Source organism: Onthophagus taurus, chromosome 10 (genome assembly GCF_036711975.1).
Source record: "Onthophagus taurus isolate NC chromosome 10, IU_Otau_3.0, whole genome shotgun sequence".
In the NCBI taxonomy this organism is placed as follows: Eukaryota; Metazoa; Arthropoda; class Insecta; order Coleoptera; family Scarabaeidae; genus Onthophagus; species Onthophagus taurus.
In genome coordinates, this window is record NC_091975.1 from 1640760 (window position 1) to 1655128 (window position 14369).

A 14369-nucleotide genomic window follows, 5' to 3' on the forward strand; every position below is an offset into this window, starting at 1 on the left:
AGAGGAAGTGAATAAACAGTATGTTTCGCGATAATCGAAAAGAGATGGAATGTTTAAAACCCTCCCTACTCTAAAACACCGCATAACAAGAAGTAAAAACGCATCATCAAACATGGGTGTAGCGATTTTGTGATATATTTTTTAAAAAGGAACGTATTCTTCATCTCGTTGTGTTTATTGTGTATAAAAATGGATCTAAAATTGTGTATTTTCGTATTGCTCGCGTTTTTATTCCCCGGAAATGTTTTAGCAGGTAAGAAATAAAAAAAACGGTTAGAAATAACCAAGCCCCAAATAGCGAAAATGACATACAAAGTTTTTTGTTAACAAATTACGTTATTTCTTTGGTTAATATCCACGATTTTATGGGTATCTATCATTATTGCTGTTAATTACGTTAAATGAATGAAGAGTAAAGTTTTAGTCACTAAATGACTCACTTTTAAATTATTCAATAATTTAATAATTTTATGTTTAGATATATATAACTACTGGGAATGTAATTATGAGTTAATGCATAAAGCACAATTATCAGCAACATCATCTTTACCCCACAGAGGACCAAAAAATGCTATTTTATATGGTAAGAAGGTGTTTTATTAATCGCCGGAAGATATTTTTATTTCTAACCTCTTTTTTAATTCCTAGGTATCCAATGATTTCAAAAATCATAGGAACTAGGAATTAAAAAGCTTGGAGGAATGAGATTTTTTCTTAAAATCACATCAATTACATCAAAAATGTCTATAGAAAGTACTCGTTGGTGTTTTAATTCAAAAAATTGGAATCCAACCCATTCCGAGATGTTATTATCAACGTCTTGCGTACAATCGGAGGAAAAAGATCGCCTTATTAAATTTGTTTTTAAAGATGATTTTAAATCCTCTTTAATCGGCCGATTAATGATGCGAAAATTCGTTTCTGAATCCACCCAACTCGAATATAACAAAATTAGATTTAAACGCGATGATAAAGGAAAACCGATTTTAATTGATCCTGAAAAACGTTTTAGTAATTTAAGTTTTAATGTTAGTCATCAAGGCGATTATGTAGTTATTGCGGGCGAAAAGAATTTACCAAATATCGGTGTCGATGTCATGAAAATAGAATATTCCGGTTCGAAAAGTTTAAGTGAATTTTTTCGGATAATGAATAGGCAATTTTCTCAATTGGAATGGTTGAACATTAAAGGTTGCGGGAGTGAAAGGGAACAATTAGCTATGTTTTGTCGACATTGGTCGTTAAAAGAGAGTTATGTTAAAGCCATTGGGGTTGGAATTACTATTAATTTACAAGATATAAGTTTTAAAATTAATACAAAGAGGTTGAGGAAAGATGTTTTAGTTAGCGATACAGAGTTGTTTATTAAAAATCAAAAAGTAAATTGGGAGTTTCAAGAAATGTTATTAAACGATGATCATTGTGTTTCTGTTGCTTTAAATAAGACTTGTTTAAACGAAAATTTTCAACCAAAAAGTTTATTTCGGGAGATTTCTTTTGAAGAATTAACAAAAAATTCGATTCCTTTGTTAGAATCGGATGAAGAGTATGTAAAATTATTCTTTAATAAAATTTATAAAAAAAGGGAGGTTAGAAAGTAAAATATCTTCTGGAATATAAGATTTATTTAGATTTTTAAGTAGTTGTTTATTGATGTAATTTTTATTTACTGGGTACCATCCAGTGTAGGGTACTGATTTTTTTTTTTATGACTTTGTTGCATGTTTTCGTGTTCGCCCCCCTACAAAGTAGATTTATTTTTTTTTTGATAATCGTCGCATGATTTCCTGTAATAAATCTTTAGTTTTGTGTGTTTTTACAATTTTATTTAATCGCATTCAATTTATTTAATCAATATTACTGAATTGATCAATTAAAAGGTAATCTTAACCCCCCCTCCAGTACTAACATCGATCTGATATACCGACTTTTCACTACTATACCATAACAATGACGAATTCTAGCTATCTTAATTTTACTTAATTACCAATCAATTTTTTTGAACACTTGAGCAAAAAAGAATAGCCTTAAAAGTGTGAATCCATTTGAACACATTTGAACAACACCAGACAAAAGAAAAAGGAAGCCAAAGAAGTAAATAAGTTAGTCATTAGCTCAACATGCTCTCCACACCAGAGCATACAGAAGGCGACATGGACCTCAGCTGATGGCATCAAATAGACCATGCGATGATAGACAAAAGATTTGCCTCAAGTATCATAGACGTAAAAACAAGAACGATCATAGACGCAACATTAAGGTGTAAAATTAGCAGCCAACCCCAGCAAAAAAGGTATAGAAGTGGAAAACTTAACCTTAAAAAACTGAAAACACGAAGCGCAGCACAGATTGATGAGGGAAATAGAAATAAGGATAAATGAAAGCACTGGAGACGATAATAGCCAGACGACCAGTGGAGTATTATTAAGACAGCAGTGGAAGGAGGATCGCAGAAAGTCTTGGGAATCGCGGAGAAACCTAAAAGAGCGACCTGATTTGACGACGTGCAATAAATTCATAGCTAGACCAACAAGAGAGGGAGAGGAACTATTCAGGAACAAGATACGCAGACGCATGAAACGGGAATACCAGAACAACCGAATACTGAACGTGGAATGTGATTTTAAAGCCAATGATTCTAGGAGTGCGTATAAGTTTGTTAAATGGTTGAGACAAGTATATAAACCCCACACAGCTCTATGCAAAGAAGAAGCAGGGAAGATAGTGAGCGATGAGGTTGAGGTAAAAATTACTTCCAGAACCTACTAAATATGGGATCCCAAACGGAGGTGGACAATGGTACAACTGTGGTGAGGCCGCCTTTGAACGGTCTCGACCTTTGGTAATACCGCTGCCACCAGAAACAGTATTTCGCGCTTCCTAATTCTTAGTCTGAAGGACCCCTAATTGATCCTAGCGAATCAATCAAAACTAAATGACAAGCGCGCGGTCACTATTTCAGAACCGTGGGTTCTTGCACTAAGGCTCTGTCAGGAAAAGGGGAAAATCAAAAGACAAGTGTTCTAACCACACTTAAACTATATTGACAAAATAACAAGTAAAAATAGACAATGAACAAAAAATGAACCTTATAATCTACCTACGATTATCTATGACCCGACGTTACTTAAAAAGAGATATTTCCGAATCTAACCTCGACAGCTAATACTCGTTGACAGATAGGTGATAACGAAAACTGGCAAACAGACTTACTCAGGACTTGTATTCCGATTTGGTGGTACGCCGATGGATCGCAACCCTGGATCCTTTTTGGTGGCTTCTCGGAAGTTAACCGGGAAGGTTCCAACACCACTCTTGCACCAAATCCTCAGTGGAAACACAATTACCGACACGGATGCCCGAAGTACAAAGAATGTTCGCAAATGAAACTAAGTCACAGTTCTCGATATACGACGACACTTAGAATTGGCGTTAAAGCGAATTCTAAGTTGCTATCTAACGGAGCGCTGACGACGTTTCGACTCAAAAACCTCTTGTGATTGTTCGTAATTTCGTAATTTTTTTAATTCCCTGGAAAAGGTCTTACAAGCCCTTAAGTAACCTCGGGTATTGGAGGGGTGCAAAAACCTTCTTGAGGCGTTCCTATCGCCTGGATGTTCCCGACACCTGGGCCAATCCAAAATACGGGGCGGATGTTTTACAATAATTTTCTGAGCCATTGAGGAAATTTAGGGAAGGGAACAATTTTTGACCACGGGGCCAGAAGATAACATCCGCCACTAGCTAATCCCAAAAATCATCACGTAAATCCCAAACTGTGGGAGCCATCAAACCTTTACGTTTTCTAACGTCTATTGTATTTTTTAACGACTTTTTCGTTATCTACGTTTTCCCATAAATTTGCTTGTACATTAATCTTTCTCAAAATTTATTTCGACGTCTGGTCACCATCCCGGACGTCGGTCGTAAACGCGAGACCTGATTTTTGGTTTTTAAAAGAAAAAGTCTGCACGCCAGGAATATACAATTCGTATGGTTTATTCCCAAAACCATTAAATAATTTCCGAATTATTACACAACAAACCAAGAAGAGGAGAAGACTACTGAGCACATAACCATCAATGAGGTTCAAGACGCAAATGCGGCACTTAAAAACGGGAAGGCACCAGGGATCGATGGCATATCAACAGAAATGCTGAAGGCTGGAGGAGAATGGAGGTTGGCAAGGAGAATTTATACATTGCTGCAGAGAGTTTGGGAAGAAGAGGGGTATAAACTGTTCACACATATCCTGAACCAAAGACTGCAACTTTTTGCCAAAAACATCATAGGCGAGATATTTACCATTACCAGATACTAAATAAAGCCTGGGAATGTAATGTTGACGTGTATAATATATGTGTGGATTTTAGGCAGTATTAATAGACAACAGCTGTTCAAGATCATGAAACACTTTGAAATCCCAGCAAAATTGATACGACTTGTTCAAAGCACACTAACCAGAGCGTATGTACGCATACAGGGCCAACTGACTGACGACTTTCAGGTCTTGCAGGGTTCGAAGCAGGGAGATCAAGATACAATGGCGAGTTGTATGAGATTTATAAAGACCCATCACTAGCACAGTTCGTCAGACTCCAACGCTTAAGATGGGCTGGCAACGTGATAAGAATGTAAGAAGAGAGAGGTAGTGGCTGAAGGAGGCCAAGGCTCAATACGGGCTATAAAGCAATAAATAATTTCTTTATCAGAAAAGACAACAAGATACTAGGAGTGCGTATAAGTTTGTTAAATGGTTGAGACAAGTATATAAACACCACACAGCTCTATGCAGAGAAGAAGCAGGGAAGATAGTGAGCGATGAGGTTGAGGTAAAAAATTACTTCCAGAACCTACTAAACATGGGATCCCAAACGGAGGTGGACTATGGTACAACAAACCAAGAAGAGAAGAAGACTACTGAGCACATAACCATCAATGAGGTTCAAGACGCAAATGCGGCACTTAAAAACGGGAAGGCGCCAGGGATCGATGGCATATCAACAGAAATGCTGAAGGCTGGAGGAGAATGGAGGTTGGCAAGGAGAATTTATACACTGCTGCAGAGAGTTTGGGAAGAAGAGGGGTATAAACTGTTCACACATATCCTGAACCAAAGACTGCAACTTTTTGCCAAAAACATCATAGGCGAGATATTTACCGTTATCAGATACTAAATAAAGCCTGGGAATGTAATGTTGACGTGTATAATATATGTGTGGATTTTAGGCAGTATTAATAGACAACAGCTGTTCAAGATCATGAAACACTTTGAAATCCCAGCAAAATTGATACGACTTGTTCAAAGCACACTAACCAGAGCGTATGTACGCATACAGGGCCAACTGACTGACGACTTTCAGGTCTTGCAGGGAGATGAGATATCAAGATATCAAGATACAATGGCGAGTTGTATGAGATTTATAAAGACCCGTCACTAGCACAGTTCGTCAGACTCCAACGCTTAAGATGGGCTGGCAACGTGATGAGAATGTAAGAAGAGAGAGGTAGTGGCTGAAGGAGGCCAAGACTCAATACGGGCTATAAAGTCATAAATAAATTTCTTTATCAGAAAAGACAACCTAACAAAATGGAACAAACATCCATCTAATAAAAAATTAGATAAAAATTGTTTTATTTAAATGTCTTAATAAATAGTTATTAAAACCTAATTATTCTATGAAGCACTTTAGATTTACTGACTATATATTACCTATCATCCAAACATATTATCCTTATGTTTTAACATCTATATGTAAAATTACCTGGTAGGTTCGGTCTCACAGGCCGATGTTAGTACTAGTGTTACAAAAATCATGTTACTACTGGAAGGTTAAAATTTAAAATCATTAAAATAAATAATTGATAAAATCGAATTTTTTAACAAAATAATTTTTTAAATACACAAAAGTGAGTTCATCGTATTCAAGAAATGCATGGTCCGCTAGCAGAAGCGATTTTGAACAGCGCCTGGTCATAGACCTGGGTCAAATAATGAACGTTACCAGAATTTGGACCCAGGGTAGACCCGGCAGCTCCGAATATGTTATGGAATATACCATCAGTTATGGCACAGACAATTTAGATTATGCTGATTATCGTGATCCTGCTGGTAATATTAGGGTGAGATTATTTATTTTTTTTTTATTCTTATGTGATTACATAACACAACAAAGCTTTTTGTAAAAGTTGTTTTTATTGCAAACCAAACCTTTTTGTAGAAACCCCTGTAGAAATCCTTCTCTTTAATTCTTTTTGTGCTTGTTCTAATTTTTTTTGGGACTCTTTGTTTAAAACAATTTAAATTTATACCATTTTTTCTTCTAACCACAACATTTCTTGGCTTTTTTCTTTTCAAATCGCTTCAGGGGATTCGGCTTGGACACCTAGAGATAGCACTTATAATCAATTTCTCACATTGGATATTGGGGAACGCGTTAAAATCTACGCATTAGCAACGCAAGGAAGATCCAACAGTAGAGAATTTGTTACCGAGTATATCGTTCAATATTGCGACGATGGTGAAAGTTGGCGAAGCTTTAGTGATCCTCAGGGTCAACCAGAGGTTAAACTTTTTTACTAAAATTTCTAATCTTATTTTCTTTTATCAGAAAAGGTTTGATTTGTAATCTTTTTGCAATAATAATTCTTATTGATTATAACTTTTCATAAAAACTAACATTCCCGATTTTTAAGATGTTTAAAGGGAATTCTGATGGAGATACGATAAAACGTAACGAATTCGAAGTTCCCATCATTGCTCAATGGATAAGAATAAATCCCACGAGATGGCGAGATCGGATTTCAATGAGAGTTGAATTATATGGTTGTGATTATGGTAAAATATAATCTTTTATATAACAATAAAGATTAATGTTTAATTTTTTTGTAGCATCTGAAACCCTGCATTTTAATGGAACTTCTCTCCTAAAAAAAGATCTTCTTCGAGATCCAATTTCAGCCTATCGAGAAACGATTAAGTTTAGATTTAAAACTTCTTACGCGAATGGAGTTGTTTTATACAGTAAAGGAACTCAACAGGATTACGTCGCTTTACAATTAAAGGATAACCGAATGTTGCTTAACATCGATTTAGGATCTGGAACGGTTACAAGTTTATCTGTTGGGAGTTTATTGGATAATAATATATGGCATGATGTGGTTATCTCAAGGAATCGAAGAAATATTTTATTTTCGGTCGATCGGGTTGTCGTCGAAGGAAAGATTGAGGGGGAATACACAAAGTTGGATTTAAATAGAGCGGTAGGAAAATTAAAAAATTGTTTTGATGTTATAAATCAATTGACAGACTAATAATTATTTGAAACGTCAAAATTTTAAAAAACGTCAATTTAATTTAATTTTTTTAATAAACAATATTAAATTACGTAAACAAATTCCTTTTTTCGTATGATTTAAGTATTAATTAATTAATTTTTGTAAAAAAAACGAGACGTTTCATAAAATTGACATTGACGTTGTGAAGTTAGTTACAGTTGGTAACATTGAATTTCTGTCACATTGACGTTTACACTTTATTCAAAAATTAATTTAAAAAAATAAATTTATGGAATCAATTTCAATAGTAGTCATGGACTAAGTATAGTATTCTACTCAGGTTAATTCGTGACATAAAGTTAATTAAAATTAAAAATTTATTTTAGTTGTACATTGGAGGAGTTCCTTACACTCAAGAAGGAATTGTTGTAGTTCAAAACTTTACCGGTTGCTTAGAAAACTTTTATTTAAACTCAACCAATTTATTTTTGGATGTTAAACAAGCAATCGAATATGGGTATTCTTTAAGATACGAAAAAGTTAATACCAACACAATTTGCGCCGTAAGAATTAATAACTTAATAAAAAATGTGATGTGATAATCTTATTTTTTAGGATAGCCCAATTATCCCGTTAACGTTCACAACATCAACAGCCTTTTTAACTTATCCGGGTTATGTTGGTATTGAATCTCTCCAAGTTTCGTTTCAATTCAGAACGTATGAAAAAACCGGATTAATGCTTTATCACCAATTTAACGAAGACGATTCTTATATTGCTTATATCGCAGTAAGTTTTCATATTTAAATTTAATTAGGGTAAAATGCAGTTATTGGACAGTTATGGGATTTTCTTAAATGATCCTTTCTTAAAAATTTACACACAACATATTTATTAAATCATTAAATTTGACAGACTAGTAATATGCTATACTCTGTTTTTAAACCAGTAAGTCAGATTTACACTAGGAAAAATCACCAGAAAATATCACTAGATATTTTGGCGGTAAATTTAAATTAATAATTATTATTATTTATTTATTTACTTATTATTGTATTTATTTTCGTTTGTTATCGTCAACACTAAACATACAAATTAACATTGAAGTTATGAGTGTATTTATTTCAAAATATAATAAAGAAGGGTTTAAGAACACAAAATTTACAATAATGACACGAAACTGTCGAATTGTCAATAACCTAACCTTCAAATTCAAAATTGCCTGTGTGTGAACCTTCCTCGCATTCAACCAATCACGTGCAAGATCAATCTGGTGACAAATTTAAAATACTCCTGGTTTAAAAACAGAGTATAATTGCCAAAGAAAACTTCAAGGTATAATTAATGTTTGTAAACAAAACTAACCTTACCTAACATGCCTTCACGCTATAATTGACATTACAAAAGAAAACTTCACGCTATAATTGCCATTACTAATTGCCAAAGAATACTTCATGGTATAATTAATGTTTGTAAACAAAACTAACCTTACCCAACATTCCTTCACGCTATAATTGACATTACAAAAGAAAACTTCACGCTATAATTGCCATTACTAATTGCCAAAGAAAACTTCAAGGTATAATTAATGTTTGTAAACAAAACTAACCTTACCTAACATTCCTTCACGCTATAATTGACATTACAAAAGAAAACTTCACGCTATAATTTCTATTACTAATTGCGAAAGAATACTTCATGGTATAATTAATGTTTGTAAACAAAACTAACCTTACCTAACATTCAGCGTCTGAAGACACAGGGCTAAACCCGAAACTTAAAAATATACAACTTAGCGCTGAATAACAATTAAAACTAGAACTAACACTTGCACTAGAACTATACTCTGTTTTTAAACCAGGAGGAGTAAACGCGAAAGTCAGATTTACACTGGGAAAAATCACCAGAAAATATCACTAGATATTTTGGCGGTAAATTTAAATTAATAATTATTATTTATTTATTTACTTATTATTGTATTTATTTTCGTTTGTTATCGTCAACACTATACATACAAATTAACATTGAAGTTATGAGTGTATTTATTTCAAAATATAATAAAAAAGGGTTTAAGAACACAAAATATACAATAATGACACCAAACTGTCGAATTATCAATTACCTAACCTTCAAATTCAAAATTCAAAATTGCCTGTGTGTGAACCTTCCTCGCATTCAACCAATCACGTGCAAGGTCAATCTGGTGACAAATTTAAAATACTCCTCCTGTTTTAAAAACAGAGTATAGTAATTAGTATAATAGTAATAATATTAAGATATAATTTACAGATTTTTATTTCGAAATTAAATTTAAAATTAAATTCTTTTTTAAATATTTATTTACGCCATCTAGTGGTCATTAACCACATTAATCGTATTTTTGACATTTTACAATTTTCTTCATATCTTAAGATTCTTTCAAAATTTGTCGAAGATAAAAGTTTAATTGAATCGAAAAACAATCAAAGTGTTTGTTTAAATACTCGAAGTAGTTATTTGTAGTGATTTAAAATTCAATGAAGTGTTTTTAATGGCCAAATTAATTAGGAAAGTTTTGACAGGTAATATAACCTCACTTTTTAACTTTTTTACACTAGGAAAAATCACCAGAAAATATCACTAGATATTTTGGCGGTAAATTTAAATTAATAATTATTTATTTATTTACTTATTATTGTATTTATTTTCATTTGTTATCGTCAACACTATACATACAAATTAACATTAAAGTTATGAGTGTATTTATTTCAAAATATAATAAAAAAGGGTTTAAGAACACAAAATTTACAATAATGACACGAAATTGTCGAATTGTCAATAACCTAACCTTCAAATTCAAAATTGCCTGTGTGTGAACCTTCCTCGCATTCAATCAATCACGTGCAAGGTCAATCTGGTGACAAATTTAAAATACTCCTCCTGGTTTAAAAACAGAGTATAGTAATTAGTATAATAGTAATAATATTAAGATATAATTTACAGATTTTTATTTCGAAATTAAATTTAAAATTAAATTCTTTTTTAAATATTTATTTACGCCATCTAGTGGTCATTAACCACATTAATCGTATTTTTGACATTTTACAATTTTCTTCATATCTTAAGATTCTTTCAAAATTTGTCGAAGATAAAAGTTTAATTGAATCGAAAAACAATCAAAGTGTTTGTTTAAATACTCGAAGTAGTTATTTGTAGTGATTTAAAATTCAATGAAGTGTTTTTAGTGGCCAAATTAATTAGGAAAGTTTTGACAGGTAATATAACCTCACTTTTTAACTTTTTTTTAACTTTTATGGATTTTGAAGAATTGGGGCGATTTATTTAAGAAAAACAGAGTAATTCGAAAAAATGCAGTAATTAAACAAAATCTTTTTTTCGTATGATTTAAGCGTAAATTAATTTTCGTAAACAAAACGACGTTTTATAAAATTGACATTTAATTTTGACAAATTGTTGTGAAGTTAGTTACAGTTTGTAACATTGAATTTGTCACATTTGACGTTTAAACTTTATTCAAAAATGTATTTAAAAAATAAATTTATGAAATCAATTTCAATAGTCGCGGACAAAGTATAGTATTCTACTCACATATAATGCTCATATAATAATATACTATAATCTACCACCAACATGATACATAAACTTGCGCAAAGTCCTGTGCTGTCCAATAATTGTATGGTTTACCCAATTTAAATTTAATAAATTAACTTAATCATTTTAATTGTTTAGCTGTATATTGAATTTGGAAAAATAAAAGTTGACATAACCTCGAATCAATTTCCAAAATTAATTCTTGACAACTACGAAAGTACTTACAACGATGGTTTATGGCATAGCGTTGAGCTGAAAATAACCTTAAACAAAATTGATTTAACCGTTGATGAGGTCTTAATGACGACAACGCGTCTTTTCAAATTACGTACTGGAGCTTTGTATAAAATAGGTGGTGGAGTTGAAAACAATATTGGTTTGGATACGGACAAAAAAATAATAGGTTTTATCGGTTGTATGCGGGAAATTACCATCGATGGAAACATCGTTCAATACACCAATCAAACTACTAAAGGTTGCGCTTCTTGCGAATTAGAAATTATCCAAGGAACTTGCCGAATGGACGATCGTTGTAATCCAAATCCATGTGAACATGGTGGAACTTGTTCCCAAAATTCGGAAACTTTTGAATGTCATTGCCCCAATGGTTATGGAGGAGCCGTTTGTCACATCTCATTAATGCCACTTTCTTGTATAGCCTATAAAAATTTACACAACGTCGGCCAAAAACAAGAAATTCAAATCGATATTGACGGAAGTGGTCCTTTAGATCCTTTCCCAGTAAGTTGCGAATTTTATTCCGACGGCCGAATTGGAACGGTTTTACAACACAACAACCAACAAACAACCGCCGTCGATGGTTTTCAAGAACCCGGAAGTTTTAAACAAGACATTCATTACGAAGCTAACGACGATCAAATCGAAGCTTTCGTAAATCGATCAAAAACTTGCAAACAAAAGATTCAATACGATTGTAAATCTTCAAGACTATTTAATTCCCCATCGGATGAGAATAGTTACCAGCCGTTTTCGTGGTGGATCTCGAGGAACAATCAAAAAATGGATTATTGGGGTGGCGCACTCCCAGGATCCAGAAAATGTCAATGCGGAATCATGGGAAACTGTATCGATCCTAATAAATGGTGTAATTGCGATGTAGGCGAACCATATTGGAACCAAGACGTTGGGGATTTAACCGAAAAAGAACACCTCCCAGTTCGACAATTAAGATTTGGCGACACCGGTAATGCATTGGATGAAAAAGAAGGTCGTTATACATTAGGACCGTTAATTTGTGAAGGTGACGACACCTTCGATAACGTTATAACCTTCCGAGTATCAGATGCAACTATCGTTTTACCACCGTTCGATATGAGCCATAGTGGTGATATTTACTTTGAGTTTAAAACGACGGTTTTAAACGCGGTTATCTTCGAAAGTAAAGGCCCGGCAGATTTTATTCGTTTAAGTATTTCGGGTGGAAATCAATTGCAATTTCAATACTCAGCTGGAGGTGGTGTTCAAACAGTTCCAAACGAGGCCTCATTTTTAGCTGATAACAATTGGCATTCAGTTTCAATAGAAAGAAATCGAAAAGCGGCGAGTGTTGTTATTGATGGGCGTGTTAAAGTTGAAGTTCCAGAACCTAAAGGACCCGTTAGAGCTTTACATTTACCTGGAAAGTTTGTTTTGGGCGCGACGAGTGATTATCGGGATGGTTTTACTGGGTGTATTAGGGCTTTTCAATTAAATGGAAAGTTAATTGATTTGAAATCGTACGCGAAAAAAGGTTTATATGGAGTTACTGAAGGTTGTATTGGAAAATGTTTAAGTAATCCTTGTCTTAATAATGGAACATGTCATGAAAAATACGATAGTTATTCTTGCGATTGTCGTTTTAGTGCATTTAAAGGTCCTATTTGTGCTGATGAAATCGGAGTTAATATGAGACAATCGTCGATGATTAAATACACATTCCCAGGATCTTTCAGGTCAACAATTCGAGAACGAATTCGAGTCGGTTTTACAACAACACATCCAAAAGGATTTTTACTCGGATTTTCGTCGAGCAAATCCAAAGAGTATTTAACAATCATGATTTCAAATTCGGGCCATTTAAGGGTTGTTTTCGATTTTGGCTTTGAGAGGCGCGAAATTATTTATCAAGAAAAAACTTTTATGTTCGGACAATTTCACGATTTGAGGTTGTCGAGGAAGAATGGGGGAGCTACTGTTGTTATTCAAATGGATGATTATGAGCCTAAAGAATATACTTTTGACATTAAAGAATCGGCGGATGCCCAATTTAATAATATTGAGTATATGTATATCGGGAAGAATGAATCTATGAGTGAAGGGTTTATTGGGTGTATTTCGCGGGTGGAGTTTGACGATATTTATCCTTTAAAGTGGTTGTTCCAACAAGATAAACCGGCGGCTGTTCAATCGGTTGGAAGTAAGGCGATAAAATGAAATTAAATTGTCTTATTAAGTACTTAATTTCTTTTTAGCTTCAACTGAAGATTTTTGCGGTGTGGAGCCGATTACGCATCCACCTGATTTAGTGGAACTTCGTCCCCCACCTGATATAGACGAAAGTAAATTGCGTCAAGCGTACCGACAAACAGATTCGGCGATATTGGGGAGTGTATTAGCTGTACTTTTCCTGGCATTGGTGATTGTGGCTTTATTGATTGGAAGATACATGCATAGACACAAAGGGGCTTATTTAACGCAGGAAGATGTTGGAGCTGATAACGCCGATGATCCTGATACAGCTGTGGTTATGGGGGCAACTGGACATCATGTTGAAAAGAAGAAAGAATATTATATCTAAAAGTAGTACAATTAAAATATGATTTGGATGTAAATATTTTGATTTCTCTTAATTTTTTTAAGTCTGAAGTGAGTCATTCTTGTATTTTGTAAGAAAACTGATTAATCTACTTATATTTTAAATAGTTATTCTTTAATATTTAAAAAAATAACCTTTTTTTCCGTCCATTTTTATGATTTCGTTCATTTATTCGATTTTTTTAATATATATTTTTTAAATAATTTTGTCTTTCAAGTTTTGTAAGTACACATAGTTTTTAAGCACTAATTAGAACTTAGAAAACACGAGTTATTACAACTTACATTAAATAACAAACTGATTATTGGGTTTTTTGTATTTATTGACCTAAAAGAAATAAAGGAGAAATTTTGAATAAATAAATAGTCGAGAATAAAATAAACATAAATATACCGCTTATAAATTGAAAATGTTAAAAAAACGTTCTTCCATTTCTCAGATCCGAAGTTGAAAAGTGCCTTTGGATGGCAAAACATGATTAAGTTGAAATAAAACATTTTTTGTGTAAAAAAAAGTTTAAATTAAGGAAGATTTGACAAAAATGTAATTACTGTACGAGCATTATTAAGGGCGTTAATGTAATTTAACTTTTTTACCAATAAACAAAATAAAATTAAGTAATTATCTTATTTAATTTTTCTAAATCTTACAAGTTGGTGAAACTAGTAGAAATGTATATTCCCCT

At 33.1% G+C, this 14369-nt stretch overlaps 2 protein-coding genes across 3 annotated transcripts; both read left to right on the top strand.

Annotated features, from left to right (window-relative positions):
- Positions 1–68: 68 nt before the first annotated feature.
- LOC111428585 (neurexin-4) lies at positions 69–14301 on the top strand. Of its 2 annotated transcripts, none has more exons than XM_023064171.2 (9): positions 69–253; positions 479–583; positions 6369–6565; positions 6697–6838; positions 6893–7263; positions 7665–7841; positions 7894–8067; positions 11008–13285; positions 13341–14301. In XM_023064171.2, exons 1-9 carry the CDS (start codon positions 190–192, stop codon positions 13664–13666), a joined length of 3834 nt encoding a protein of 1277 aa, XP_022919939.1. In that variant the 5' UTR covers positions 69–189; the 3' UTR covers positions 13667–14301. The 2 variants fall into 2 exon arrangements, with proteins under 2 accessions (XP_022919939.1, XP_022919937.1); XM_023064169.2 differs by lacking the exon at positions 6369–6565 and adding an exon at positions 5912–6123 and having other exon boundaries at positions 70–253.
- LOC111428587 (L-aminoadipate-semialdehyde dehydrogenase-phosphopantetheinyl transferase) lies at positions 655–1813 on the top strand. Its single transcript, XM_071199471.1, has one exon. The coding sequence runs from the start codon at positions 702–704 to the stop codon at positions 1599–1601; it is 900 nt and encodes a 299-aa protein (XP_071055572.1). The 5' UTR covers positions 655–701; the 3' UTR covers positions 1602–1813.
- Positions 14302–14369: the final 68 nt, after the last annotated feature.

What these genes read in the sequence shown, in the direction of transcription:
- LOC111428587 (XM_071199471.1), top strand. Translation starts at nt 702, where the DNA reads ATGAGATTTTTTCTTAAAATCACATCAATTACATCAAAAATGTCTATA.
- LOC111428585 (XM_023064169.2), top strand. Translation starts at nt 190, where the DNA reads ATGGATCTAAAATTGTGTATTTTCGTATTGCTCGCGTTTTTATTCCCC. An exon ending in AAAAAATGCTATTTTATATG is followed by an intron (nt 584 to 5,911) that starts GTAAGAAGGTGT and finishes AATACACAAAAG; the next exon opens with TGAGTTCATCGTATTCAAGA. An exon ending in ATTATATGGTTGTGATTATG is followed by an intron (nt 6,839 to 6,892) that starts GTAAAATATAAT and finishes ATTTTTTTGTAG; the next exon opens with CATCTGAAACCCTGCATTTT.